The sequence below is a fragment of the Plectropomus leopardus genome, chromosome 21 (assembly GCF_026936395.1).
Source record: "Plectropomus leopardus strain MGB_pleo_1.0 chromosome 21, ASM2693639v1, whole genome shotgun sequence".
NCBI lineage: Eukaryota > Metazoa > Chordata > Actinopteri > Perciformes > Serranidae > Plectropomus > Plectropomus leopardus.
In genome coordinates this window covers 20922959-20935608 of record NC_142196.1, presented here as the reverse complement: position 1 = coordinate 20935608, position 12650 = coordinate 20922959, and the positions used below count along the sequence as shown (strand labels likewise).

At 38.7% G+C, this 12650-nt stretch overlaps 1 protein-coding gene across 2 annotated transcripts; it reads right to left on the bottom strand.

Moving 5' to 3' along the window:
* Positions 1-3775: 3775 nt before the first annotated feature.
* On the bottom strand, positions 3776-12395 carry lztfl1 (leucine zipper transcription factor-like 1). Of its 2 annotated transcripts, none has more exons than XM_088072192.1 (10): positions 12098-12395; positions 11683-11807; positions 10135-10329; positions 8088-8145; positions 7035-7106; positions 6865-6930; positions 6687-6764; positions 6234-6392; positions 5623-5726; positions 3776-4769 (listed from the first exon to the last, which is right to left on the bottom strand). In XM_088072192.1, the coding sequence occupies exons 1-10, from the start codon at positions 12098-12100 to the stop codon at positions 4751-4753; spliced, it is 879 nt and encodes a 292-aa protein (XP_087928318.1). In that variant the 5' UTR covers positions 12101-12395; the 3' UTR covers positions 3776-4750. The 2 variants fall into 2 exon arrangements, with proteins under 2 accessions (XP_087928318.1, XP_042366430.1); XM_042510496.2 differs by having other exon boundaries at positions 6234-6410; positions 12098-12394.
* Between the last annotated feature and the right edge of the window lie 255 nt (positions 12396-12650).

Here is a 12650-nt window from a genome sequence, read left to right as displayed (position 1 = left end):
TTTAGTGTTGCATAATTTGTAGAAACACATGTTGTAGATAAACTATTTCAGAGGAAAATGATCTTAATCAACAAGATAAACACAAACAGCTTGAGAAATCATTCTGCAATGACTCAAATGTGCTTCCGACATCTGTTTTGATCAGCCCCACCTTTCTGTAAGTGGTAGATTATAAAGTGATGTGAAGCCCCGCTGAGAACTCACATAACCTCTTATAACTTTCATCACCATGTCCAGACTGGCATTACCCTGTCACATGGAGAAAGTCGAGGCCTTCTGGTCCGGACGTTTGACAGTAGTCAAATGCCAAAGTCACAAAGCATGGTTGTTTCAGTTTCTCCTTTATTTCTTTAAATATTTATTTCCATATGCAATTGTTATGTACCCCCAGTTGTTTATGGATTGCAGGAATTTCTATTTGAATTGCTGAGTTTTTGAGCAGAATTTGGATTATGTTGTGAACCATTGTGTTTGTAAGACATGTATTTGATGTGGTCAATGGTAAAACACAGAGTAACAACAGCACGTAAAGAGAAGAACCATAAAGTCAGTTTTATAGCTATATGTATTTGTGGTTTGCTTACATTAGTGGTCATAAGCTGCTGGTCAAACCAGACAAAGCAAGGCTGTAGCCACTGACCGCTAAGTCTGCTGAACTCAGCTAGGCTAGTTTTTATTGCTTATGAATTCAATATTTCATTTGTAAGTGGAGGAGAGTGTAGTAATTTTTTTAAAGGGTAGCTGGAGGCCCGCCCACAGGAAATGGCTGGACCTCTGAAAAGGTCCAGAAAATGGGCCGTACCCAAGTTTGCCTCACTCATGTCAACCACAGACTGTATTAATAATGGACATAGCTTTCGTGACATCAACCATCAGTTTGTGGACTGCCATTTAAAACCTTGAGCACTGCATTTTGGCCGTTACTATCTTGGGCTTTTGGAGCCAAATATGACCATATTCAGACGAGAGGTCGGAGCTGGTGGATCTGAATCGCAGACTTAGCAAGACCTCGCAGACAGCCTGTCACTCAAGTGGGTACATAGTCTCACTTTAAGTAAATAAGTACCGCTTTGTACTTAATAGTCTGTTTCTGCTGTCTTCATAAAGCTGTGTGATACTGATATAAATTGATATAAATATTTAAACCCAAGGACACAGCAGTTTTTGGCAACACAATACACATTTTTAATGAAAACCAAAAGCTTAAAGCTATCTGTTGTTCTTTTCAGAATCACACCATCATTGTTCGTGAACATAATTCAGCTTTGTGGACGTCACCCTGAATCCAGAAATTTGGTGTTATTTCTTGCAAGCGAAAGTCTGCTCGGTGATTCTGGAGAAAAACCAATCAAATAGAAGCTTTTGTCTTGCTAGTGAAACCGAGAAAACCCCTTTGATGCCTCGTCTGTGAGCAGGAAGCTACTGTGAACGGGTACATGACATGTATTAACAGTTGCCCCATATTGTGGGAAAGTACTGTCACCGTCACTGCTGTCAGCAGCCAGGAGGTTGAGTTTGGTACCGAGAGACAGTCACTACCACTTCCTGTGTACCTGCTAGCTGTGATTTATTTCATGCACTGATACACAACTGCTCAGCATTTGCATCGTTTATCTGAAATCATCAGCAAATTTCCTGTGACAGTTTCCCTTCAGCTGCTACTAATAGAAAACAGATGCACACACGCTTATGTAAATTCACACGCATAAGCACACAAATGCAAAATAATAAACTTTTACCCTGATTTTTATTTTGGTGGATAAGAGTTTAACCACATTTTCATACATACGTCACCTTTTATCTTTTAAGTTTCGACAGCAGAACAAATTTTTTTTAAATTCTTTAATTCTGTTTTTAGTGTTGTATGCCATCAACATGTTTTTTCTAATTAGCATTTTAGAGGCATTTTACCCACGCCCCTTTTTTTTTGCAGCTACCAGTAGAAAAGTACACCATGCAAACCACCACAGGTTTACATCAAGACAGGCTGTGGCTTTAAGAGTTTCACTGAAAACAACAAGAGAGTTGATGGTTGACTGACTGGTGATGGCTTTCTGCCACTAAATCAAACCAAGGCAAAAACAATGAGGTGCTTCTCTAGAGAAGCTTGAAACAGCTCAGGAGGCAAATGAAGTGACTAAATGCATTTAATTTTTTTTTTAAAATCACATTGTGACTGTTTTGTTTTATTTTACTGAATTGGTCGCTCTGATTCTGCATCAAGTTATACAAAACCACTTAATATACTGTCATAACAGCTCCGCTTAAAAATGTATGCACCCTAGTCATGGCCTTATGTATTTTTGACACAAATTAATTAAAATTTATGAGGTTTTTGGTCCTGATGGGCTAGCATGCAACAAATACAGCCATAGCAACACTGCCTTTTTTCAAGAACACCTTGAGAGATTTTATTCATTTATTTTTTTAATTTGGCACAAACGTTCACTCAGGAACAGAAGGGGAGACTTTTGGTCTGATACTGAATTGGTGACACTGATTTTGGGTATCCACCTTGAAATTGTTCTGATTGTATAAATATTCTGTGTTGCTGGGGTGATGTGCGTGAAGCAGCTATGTTTTCACAGACATGGATGTAAATTTAAAGTGCAACTTGACATGCATGGAGAGAAACGACCACAAAGTAATAATTCTAGTCTTGAGCATGATTTGCATGTGAACTGATGTCTCTGATGAGAGAATATGCTGACTCAAGCCCGAAGCCAGTAAGACAAAGACACACAAATGTTCACATTATACAGAGCCTATTTGAGATAGCGATTAAATCAAATTGCAGGAAATGGGTATATTTAAAAAAAAAAACACACCGCAGGTTTACGTCAAGACAGGCCGTGGCTTTAAGAGTTTCACTGAAAACAACAAAAGAGTTGATGTTTGACTGACTGGTGACGGCTTTCTGCCACTACAATGAGGTGCTTCTGTTTTCTCTCTTTACACACGTCCTGTCCAAAAAAGGAAAAAAATGCCATCAAAGTATTTTTATATTAAGGTACACATATTTACCATAAACTACTTGCTTTTGTTGGCTCTTCATTAGTCATTTAAAGCACTTAATGATGCCTTATTTTGCATGCAAACCGGAGCAAAGTAGTTTGAATTATAATATATATAACTATATATATAGTTTTAATTATATATATATTTTTTTTATAGAAAATTACTATTATTATAAATGTAATTTTCTGGACATTCCCCCAGTGATGGTGCAATTTGACAACAGCTCATTGAATCTTCCACATCCTCTTGAATACATATATTTGTCAACAGTTATTGCTTTAACTGATGCCAAATTTGACCACTGAGCTCATCCATTCCCATATAAATTTGAGTTTACAGCTTTTTATGGCTTTGGAGAGGAGTATATATTTTAGAGATGTGTGCGTTATTATAGTCTGGCGCCCCCTTGTTGAATCAGTCAGTTCCAGACACAGTGATGTTCAATCACTCTTACGTCTATCATTATTAAATCATGTATCATTTGAATTCTTCTACCTTATCAGAATAACAACATCCAAAAGCCTTTCCCAGCATGCAGTGAGCCAGGGGAGGGAGACAATTTGGAGATGTTTCAGTCCTTCACTTTGCATATTGAACTTTCTGCCTGATAATTTCATGAGGCCAGCACAGTACAAGTAAAATAATAGAATAAAATCTTAATAAAAAAAAAACATTTTTGATGTTCAGATGATAAAATATGTGCTTAACTTAAAGCAAATTTGAAATAAAATGATAACGACCACGCACAAAGACCGCATGTGTTTGTTAACAGCTTTTATTACCCCATACTTTGCACAATACAAACAAATGCACATCTAGTGTAATTTAGGGTAGATGTATCATACTCTACAAGAGCATTGCTTCATGAACATCATGTATAGTATATTCAGTTGTTTTAAATCTTACACTCCATCACCCACAGCAATACCAAAAGTACACCGATTCCAGACAAAAATATTCTATGCCCTTCGTTTAGGGAAGTCGGGAAATCATTCTAGGTCACTATCCGCGTCATTCAATACACAAAAGCAGAAAAAAACAAATGCAAAAACTTTTTGGTATATTTTCGATGATGAGACTTTCACAGAATGTCAGATCATTGGAAATATATTAATGTAAAATGCAGTTTAGTCTTAAATTAAAGCAGGGTTGACCCCAGAGGGTCAGGAAATATTACTCTGAAGCTTCGGCCTAACTAAAAAATGTTTGGACTTTAAAAAAAGAGGGCTGCTAAAATTAGGACTGATCAGCAAAAATATCTCTAATCAATTATCAAGAAAGCTAAATATCACCTATAACCATCTGATAGATAGGACTGCAACGCTTCAGGCAGACAGTGCTGATCTGTCCAATTCAGCAGACGGACAAGGCCTCTTCAAACAGGGACGTGATCGGAGTTGCATAGAGCACTGAGGGAAGTCTGCGAGCTACTGTAACCGAGACGTAGAAAAGAAGCACAGCTGAAGAAGGCTATCGTTCGTCACTACTTCATTAGTGTGATCAGTTGCGTGTACGTGCGACCCCCCCCCCCACACACACTCTTTACTAAAGCCAATAACTACTGAAGATACCAGATAAAGCATGAATAAGCAACTCCTCGTGGAAGTGCTCTTCTCTGTCTCTTATGTCTTACAGCAGTGGAACTGGTGGTTACTTGTCCAAACCACAGTCGTAAATTTTGGTCCTGTCTCACCCTCTGGACACCTGTTTAATCAGCTGTCTCGGGCGCAACTCATTCATTGGGCTCATATCTGAAACAGACACACAATACCAGCTTTACAAACATGAAATTAGACAAACATATTTGAAAGAAAGACAGTTTTACATGTAAAAAAAAAAAAAAAAGATTCAACTCGGCCAATGTTTTCCATAACATTTCATTGTTTTTTTGTATTTTCTCAAAGACTGTATGAAAGAAGCAGATGTAGCCACTGTGATGCTTTAATGTGGCATTTTGCCATCTTCATTGTTTTGTTTTTTCGGAGCCCGAAGTGGCCAAATTTGGGCAAGAGGGTGTAGTGGTGGATGAAGTTAGGGATGGATATGACTGAGAAGCCGGGAACACGGCTCATGTGAAGGTGTAACGTAATGTTATGTAATTTTTTAATTTAGACAGAGACAGTGCACAATAAAACATTAACCTGATATAAAACAAGGAGAGATGCATTGTACCAGGTTTAAGCAAAATTCCCATTGTCCGCCCGTAGTCCCAGTGGGTCGGTAGGTAGGTGGAACCAATAAATTAATGACCGAATTTGATGGAAACGGAGTGAAAAACACCAGATCAACAAACATAATCATCCCCATATCCAACCCCACCTAATCATGATGAATCACAAACTTGTGCAAAATCGCAGCAATAAAATTATCAGGGCACAATCATTCTCACATCCTAAAACATGCACGTCTGCAGCAAAATGATGGTTTCTATGTCAGGTCTCTGAGCTTTACAAGCAGTTTCAGTTTACAAGCAGTTTTTCAGTTTTCAGACTCAGAGGCTACATCCACCTCTTTTATGCAGGTTGTTTTTTGAGGTCAGCCATTCCTCGCTACGTATGGCACATTTCTGATAATTGCATTGTTTTACTCTTACTAACTGCTCACCTCTGCAATCGTTTCCTGATTTCTTTGATCTGCTCATTTTTCTTGGTCAAGATCTCCTTCATGTTGCGATAGGCCGCAGTTTGCTGGAACTTCTTGTCCAACTCCTGCACACCAAAAACACATGCAAAACAAATGAAATCAATAATAATTACTTATATTTATATAGCACCTTTAAAAACAGAGTTTTTGACAAAAAAAGCAGACATGGGATGCATAGACAGTGATGCAAACAGAAAGCCAAACAGTCCTAATGAACACAAGTGAGATGAAACTATGGTAGAGATGGATGAAATTAAAACAAGAAGACAGACAACGCAAGACGTAAAAAGTCAATATAAAATAATACAAAGAAGTAGACCAAAAACAATAACAACAGAAGCAATAAAACTACAAATAAAATAAAATAAAAATAAATTAAAATGGTAAAATAAATTAAGACAAATAATAATAATAAAAGATAAATAAATAAAAACAATACACCCACACCAACTGTCCCAATTATTGGGCGGTACAGCACGTTTTTCTGCCACAAACATATTTGATCAACGCTTGTAATGTTAACTTCAGATGCTGGTTAGTGTCAGTTGCAGGTAAACGTCACAGTGATGTACCTTCTCTGCCAAGGACAGCTGCTCCTGCACTCGCAGGAGCTCATGTTTGGCGGAGATCAGGTTCTCCTGCAGATCCTTCTTGGAGGCCGTGTTGGCACTGAGAGACCTTTCATAGTCCTCCCTCAGCGCTGCCACTGTGTCCTCGAGACTGCTGATCTCCTGTGATTTGGCAGCAAGCTTGAAGGGAGAATAAAAAGTACAAAAAACACAAGTTCAGATGGGTTAAAGGGCAGTTATTGCTATTAATGCGAAATCTAAACTATAGACAGCGACAGACAAAAGCAAAACTTTGTTCAGCAGGATACATACCATGTGAGGTCCAAGTTAGCCGATAAAACAAAATGACAGACGCGACAAAATAAAAATTAAACAAAAGAAGTAAAATGAAAAGCAAACTCAAAATGACACACAACACGATGGTGCTAATTTGTACGCATAACTTTCTAACAGTACCTGCTGTTCACCTTGCACCTTCTGAAGGTCTTTCAGAGCTCTCTCTGCTTTGCTTCTCTCATCCAGAGCACTCATTGCCTAAAAACAATCAGAGAAGAGTTTTAACAACCTAATTAGAGGGTGATTTCTTTTTTTTGTAAAAAAAAAAAAAAAGGTGCTGTGTGGCTTGTCGTCAAACCTGAGATTCTAAAGTGCGCAGCCTGGCTTTGAGTTTATCGTTTTCCTCCTGTAGTCTCGCGATCTCCTGGAGAAATATTAAAGACAGGTATTATTGCCTGAATATGATCATGAGGGCACAACTTTCCACAATCAACCTGTGTATGCGGCTCATGCGATATGTTTCTTTACCTTGTTAAGAAGTTCAGACACCCCGCCTTCATTCAGTGGTGCTAGCTTGGGTTTGCTTGTTTCCTGGTTTATCTGGGGATGAAGTAAACACTTTAGACAGAAAAGTTCTTATTTCTGTGTCTAAAATTGTATTACCGTCTTGCGGCTGTATGCCTCTGTAAACCCGTCAAGTTGCAGTTACAGTTTACAGTCTGTGATAACATAAATGCTTTAGACACATCTACGACCCAGCAGCACAGAAGAGCTATACAATCAGCACAGTTTCAACGTGAGCACCAAAGATTAGTGTCACAGTTCAGTGTGTGATCAAATATCTGTCCCTCTGTTCCAGAGTTATGATGTTAGAAAAGTGGTTTTCCAGAACATTATGATGTAACAGTGAAGTTAATCTTTGAGCTTTTTGGATCTAAAATTATTTTATCCTTTTAGATATTTGTGTGAAATTTTGTCCTAATTAGCATGAGGATTCTTGAACGGCCAAAACATATTTTGAGAAGTCACAGTGACCTTTGACCTTTGACCACCAATTTCTAATGTGTCCATCCTTCAGTCCAAGTGGATGTTTGTGCCTGATTTGCAGAAATTCACTCAAGACGTCCTTGAGATATTGCGTTGGAGAGAATGGGATGGACAACAAAAAAACACAATGCCTCGGGTCACATATTTCGCTGGCGCTGAGGCATAAAAAGTGGCTATATCTTTTTTTTTTAACTGTGCGCAGTTGAGTATAAAACATGTTTTTATTGGTCTGATTTCTGAGGAGAGGTGTGAATAGCTGAATCCATGACAGAGCAAGCAGAGTGTTGCATTACAAAGCTGATTTGTTTTTCTTAAACCGTGAATTGTGAAACCACACGTCGACCTCAGTGATGCGTGACTTCTACGTGTGAAGGGTAGGTAATCCGACACATAAAACGACTTTAAAAATGCACAGGAATGCCCCGCTGCTCCTAAACTACCGAATTTCATTTGGGGGTGAATATCCTTTGAACACATGATTAATGACATTATGGCGATGTTTGGAGCTCGACGTGAGCTGCACATTATACTCACCTTATCAGTGCTTTTAAAGTCAGTCTTCTCAAATTCAGCCACTTGTTCCAACAGCTCCCTATACGGGCAGAGAAGACAGAAGAAATGGACGAATTTCGGATACAAAAAAGCTTGAAATCTTTTGAGTATTATCTATATTTATAAATTTTATCTATACGTCAAGTTAATGACAACATCTTGTGAGCAACTCTTAGTGTAACTGATCTAATCATTTGTACAGTCTCTTCGCACAGCGTTCAGCTTCCCACCGCAATGTTTTTTGACACAACAATAACCTCATATTCTGGCAGTTGTTTATCTTTGGCAAGGAAGAACACCCTGGTTCTTGATGCAGCTTATGTTTTAAGATATATGTGTGTGGTGAGCAGAACAGCTCTCTGAAAAAGCTTAAATGTGGTTTTTAAAAAGCAGCTTAACACACGTAGACTGTGACATGGGGCGTGTTCCTTGCTTTAGATACCGAATCAGTCACGTACTTTTGGGCTGAGCCCTGACAAGAAAAAAAAAAACAACTTTAGGGTTTATTTATCCGCCCACCACTGTGTGCACTGCAAGCACAAGACTTCTCCAAAACACACTCGTTTTTTTAACAAAGTATAAGGTTGCAGAGGTCACTGGTTTATCTGAATATCGTAGACTTTCAAACTTGTGTGCATGTACTGTGGAGCTTTGCAATGTAGTGAGTTCATGACGTTTTAAGAGCCATTAGCTGCCAAAATGTGAATTTTATGACCTTTTGCTCCGATACTAAAGATCAGATCAGATAATGTGAAGGTGGTGCACATGGGAAGCACTAGCTTCCTCAATCTCACTCACAAAAAGAGGAACAGGGTGGCATGTGCATTGTGCTTTGGTTTGACTTTTAAATAAACAAAATATAAACAGCTGCAATTCACGTGCAATTTCAGAACAGAGTCCTTTAAATTTTGAGTTATGTCGATCTCTCTTATAACCTCTGTGCTCTAAGACCTGGCAATATTTGTGCCAAAAAGCCTTAATATGTCCTTGTCAGAATGTCAAGAGTGCCAAGTACACTCTGACAACAGTTTAAATATGATTAATCTTTATTGCTGGTATCATAGATACATGCCCGCATTGCTCCTTTCAGGCCTGTAATACGAAGAGGCTCTCTCAGTATCCCTGCTTAGCTACAAAAGCAAGAACGGCCTTTTAAGTAATTCTACAGAGCCCCCAGTGTCCCAAATGGTGATATGGTTTTGTCTACTGCACACAATTTAATAACTTGTTTCTTCTAGATAATATCACCTTTCAAGACTTTTAGAGCTTTAAATGATTGTTTTTCTGTATAGAATTTTTATGTTATCACACGACGCCACAAGCTTTGTGCGACTTTACCGCCTAAAAGAATGCAGTCGTAAAACATGAGCCGCTAATATTCATTGAGAGTGAAAAATTAATATCAACTTGGCATCGTCCCCCACAAATTATCATAAAAAAACAAACAGGATGTTGTTTCTGGGGTTATTGTCGCTGTTTTACACACTCATATTGCTGTTGTGTTCTTTAAATTCATAACTTAATTTTTTTAATTTTCATAATCATGTATCACTCTATTGTACTCAGCTGATGGCAGAAGTCTCAAAATATATATTTTTTTATAAATATGATGAACTGACATAAGGTTTATAGTGCGAAGATAACAGAAGTTGTGGTTTTTGGGCTAACGCCACTGCACAAAGGAAACCATTGTAATGGGGGAAAAAAGGGTTAAATTCACATTGTGCATGCGAGCATGTGGTTGCGCAGTGACCTTTTTGCCTGGCACACACACTGTAACACACATAAGATCTAAACCTAAGCAGTACTGAGGAGGAAGTGGTACAAATTGAAGGAGTTTTTCTCATGAACATGAAAGTGTATTGTGTGTTTTTTAGAGGCCTAACTCACATCTTACCTTGGTGTGGCACACTGTTTGACCTTGAACTGTCACATCATTTTAAATCATTTAAATTGAGTCACCTTTTGTCAAACATTTGCTTGCTGTATTAACAGGAAGTCGGAATCAGCTTCCTCCCTCACTGCTCACCTGTTCTCCAGCTCTGAGATATCACTCTGCAGTCGAAGGTAAAACTTCTCAGCCTGCGAGAAGAGCTGCCTGAGCAGCAGCACATTAGTGTGGGCTGTGTTAATGAGCTCCATCTCCACCTCCCCACGCACCACCGCCTGCAGCCCATCCAGCATTTCTTTCACCTCGTCCACTGTGAAGGTTTCCTCCACCAGCCTTCACAGAGAAACATACATTACAGATACATGTGAACTGACAGCCACTTAATTGTTGTATTATAGCCTTTATAGCCTTCTCTTAAAGGGACAGTTCAGATTTTTGGAAGTGGGACTGTATGGGCTACTTATTCATAGTCAGTGAATAACATACAGTAGGCAGCAGTTGGCTTTGTCCCCAGTTTGAAGAAGCAGGCTGGAGTCCAACATGAGAGCTAAGAGATGTACTGCTGCGGATGTGTCGTTGCTTCATGCTGTGTGCATAACTACTTGTGCTAAAACGCTATATGTTGCTGCTGTGTCATTGTTTTACACTTTTGTACTGTTTCTTGTCACTTTGCATAGCTTGTGTTCTGTCTTGGGAGTTCCTGTTTGTTGTATCTGTTGCTGTCCTTATGGTGTCCTGCTGCTGCTGTTCTGTGAATTTTAGCATTTTACAGGTTTCAAAACATCTTGCAAAGGACTGCAGTTGAAAATGAGACTGATGCTAACGCTGGCACATTTACAGAAATGTTAATGAATGTATTTTGTCCTTATAAATAAAAGAAAATAAATTAAATGAAACATATTGAAGCCAACTGAAAACTCAGTATCAGTTTATGTGTACGCTGCAATAAGAGTATTTTCACCTTTTATCCTTTCTGTCAGACAACCAGCTGTTACAGCTTCACTCAACTCCATAGACCAAAACAGTAATTTAAGCTCACTGAACACGCTGCTGGTCTACCGCTACCTCAATCAGCTTGTTAGTTTGTGTTATTGTGTGAATTTCATCTAAACGTTTTAAATGCCAAAGTCACACAATAACACAAACAAAATAACTATTCAAAGCCAGTAGACCAGTGGCTCCTGTGTTCATCACTTACTTTCCTCAATATAGTCTGGCTTTGAAGAGAGTGATATAACAACACAATTCTCAGTTTGTTAATCTGCAAGATTTACTTGCAGCACGTGCAGATTGTGAGCCCTGAGATTCTTTGCACGTCCAGTGTGAACAGTCAGATTGCTAAACACGGGAGCCAAAAGGAAGCAGGCAGTGCTCGATGGGAAATCGGTGCACTTTGCAGCACTTCCATGTCCAGTGTGAGTCTGATGTGACAGAAAAGTAAAGTGGTGGAATTATTCTTAATATAGAATACACTTAAACTGATACAGATTTTTTTTTTTTTTTTTAGATGGGACTTTTATTAGGGGCCTAAAATACATATTGTTGCTGGCCCCAATCCACAGCTGTGCATTGCTTAGCTTCTGTGTTAGAGTCAGCCTGCTTCTCCAAACTGGGGGTATGTTAAATACATTTAAGCTGAATTTATATACACATAATAATTCCAAAACCTTAACCACGACCAATCACCTGCTATCTTTGAGCTCTTCAAAGCATGAGTCAATAGTCTTTAGTCTCAGGACCCTCTTTGAACGTGCAAACCGCATGTAATTGATGACTTCATTCTGATGGTGTTCATTAAACCCAAATTCAGCCTATATGGAAACAAGGAGAGAAACACATGTTAAGAAATCGTTACCAAAAATGGACAGAAAGAAAGAGACAGGCTGGAATGGAAACCACAACTAGCTTAATGGCTAACTTGAAGAGGATTTCCCCCTGCTAATAGCTGACGGCCTATTCACATGAGCTTGCACATAAACGTCTGGAGATGCTTGCTAACTCGTATCTGAATAAAACAAAGCGAGATTATCAACGTGCTAACCTCTGACAGCAAACAGGTGGCCTGTCTACACATAAACAGCAAATGATCGCAGCTACTTACCATGGTGGCTGTGCAGCTAGCGTTAACGTCTCTAAGTTAGCTAGCTTGTACACTGAAGATCCAGAGGAAAAATGGGTGTTTCAGCCTCTAATTTAGGCCTCGCAGCGAACAAACTAGAAGCTAATAGTAAAATGCAGGAGTCGAGGGCTCTAGTAAACTGTTTTGTACTTATAGTTCAAGTCGATAAAGAGGCCAAACGAGGCTTATATCATAGCTATAAGATTATCTGGCAGATTTGCTAGCCTAGCTGTCCGGCTAGTGTTTGCCTTGAGAATGCCTTGGTAACGGAGAATAGCGTCATTGCCTTGGTTACGGGGGTGCGTTCAGCGGCGCTACGTACAACGTGAAACTAAGTTACACGGTCTAACGACTACTAAAATATTTAATAATTAATAAAACAGCAAAGTATCATTGGCAAAATCACGTATAAATGAATATACCATTTTTTGGGTTTTTTTAAGCTAATAAATAATAATAAATAATACAGTGCAAATCTTTATTCTTTTTAGATGTGTTCAGCCTACTGTTTCATTGTTTCATGGTTAAATTTCTC

Bases quoted from the DNA above. Each gene is read 5' to 3' on its own strand.
- lztfl1 (XM_042510496.2), bottom strand. The intron at 7,107-8,087 runs GTGAGTATAATG...CTTCATCCCCAG, and splicing joins ACTTTAAAAGCACTGATAAG to ATAAACCAGGAAACAAGCAA. The intron at 6,931-7,034 runs GTAAAGAAACAT...ATATTTCTCCAG, and splicing joins TGTCTGAACTTCTTAACAAG to GAGATCGCGAGACTACAGGA.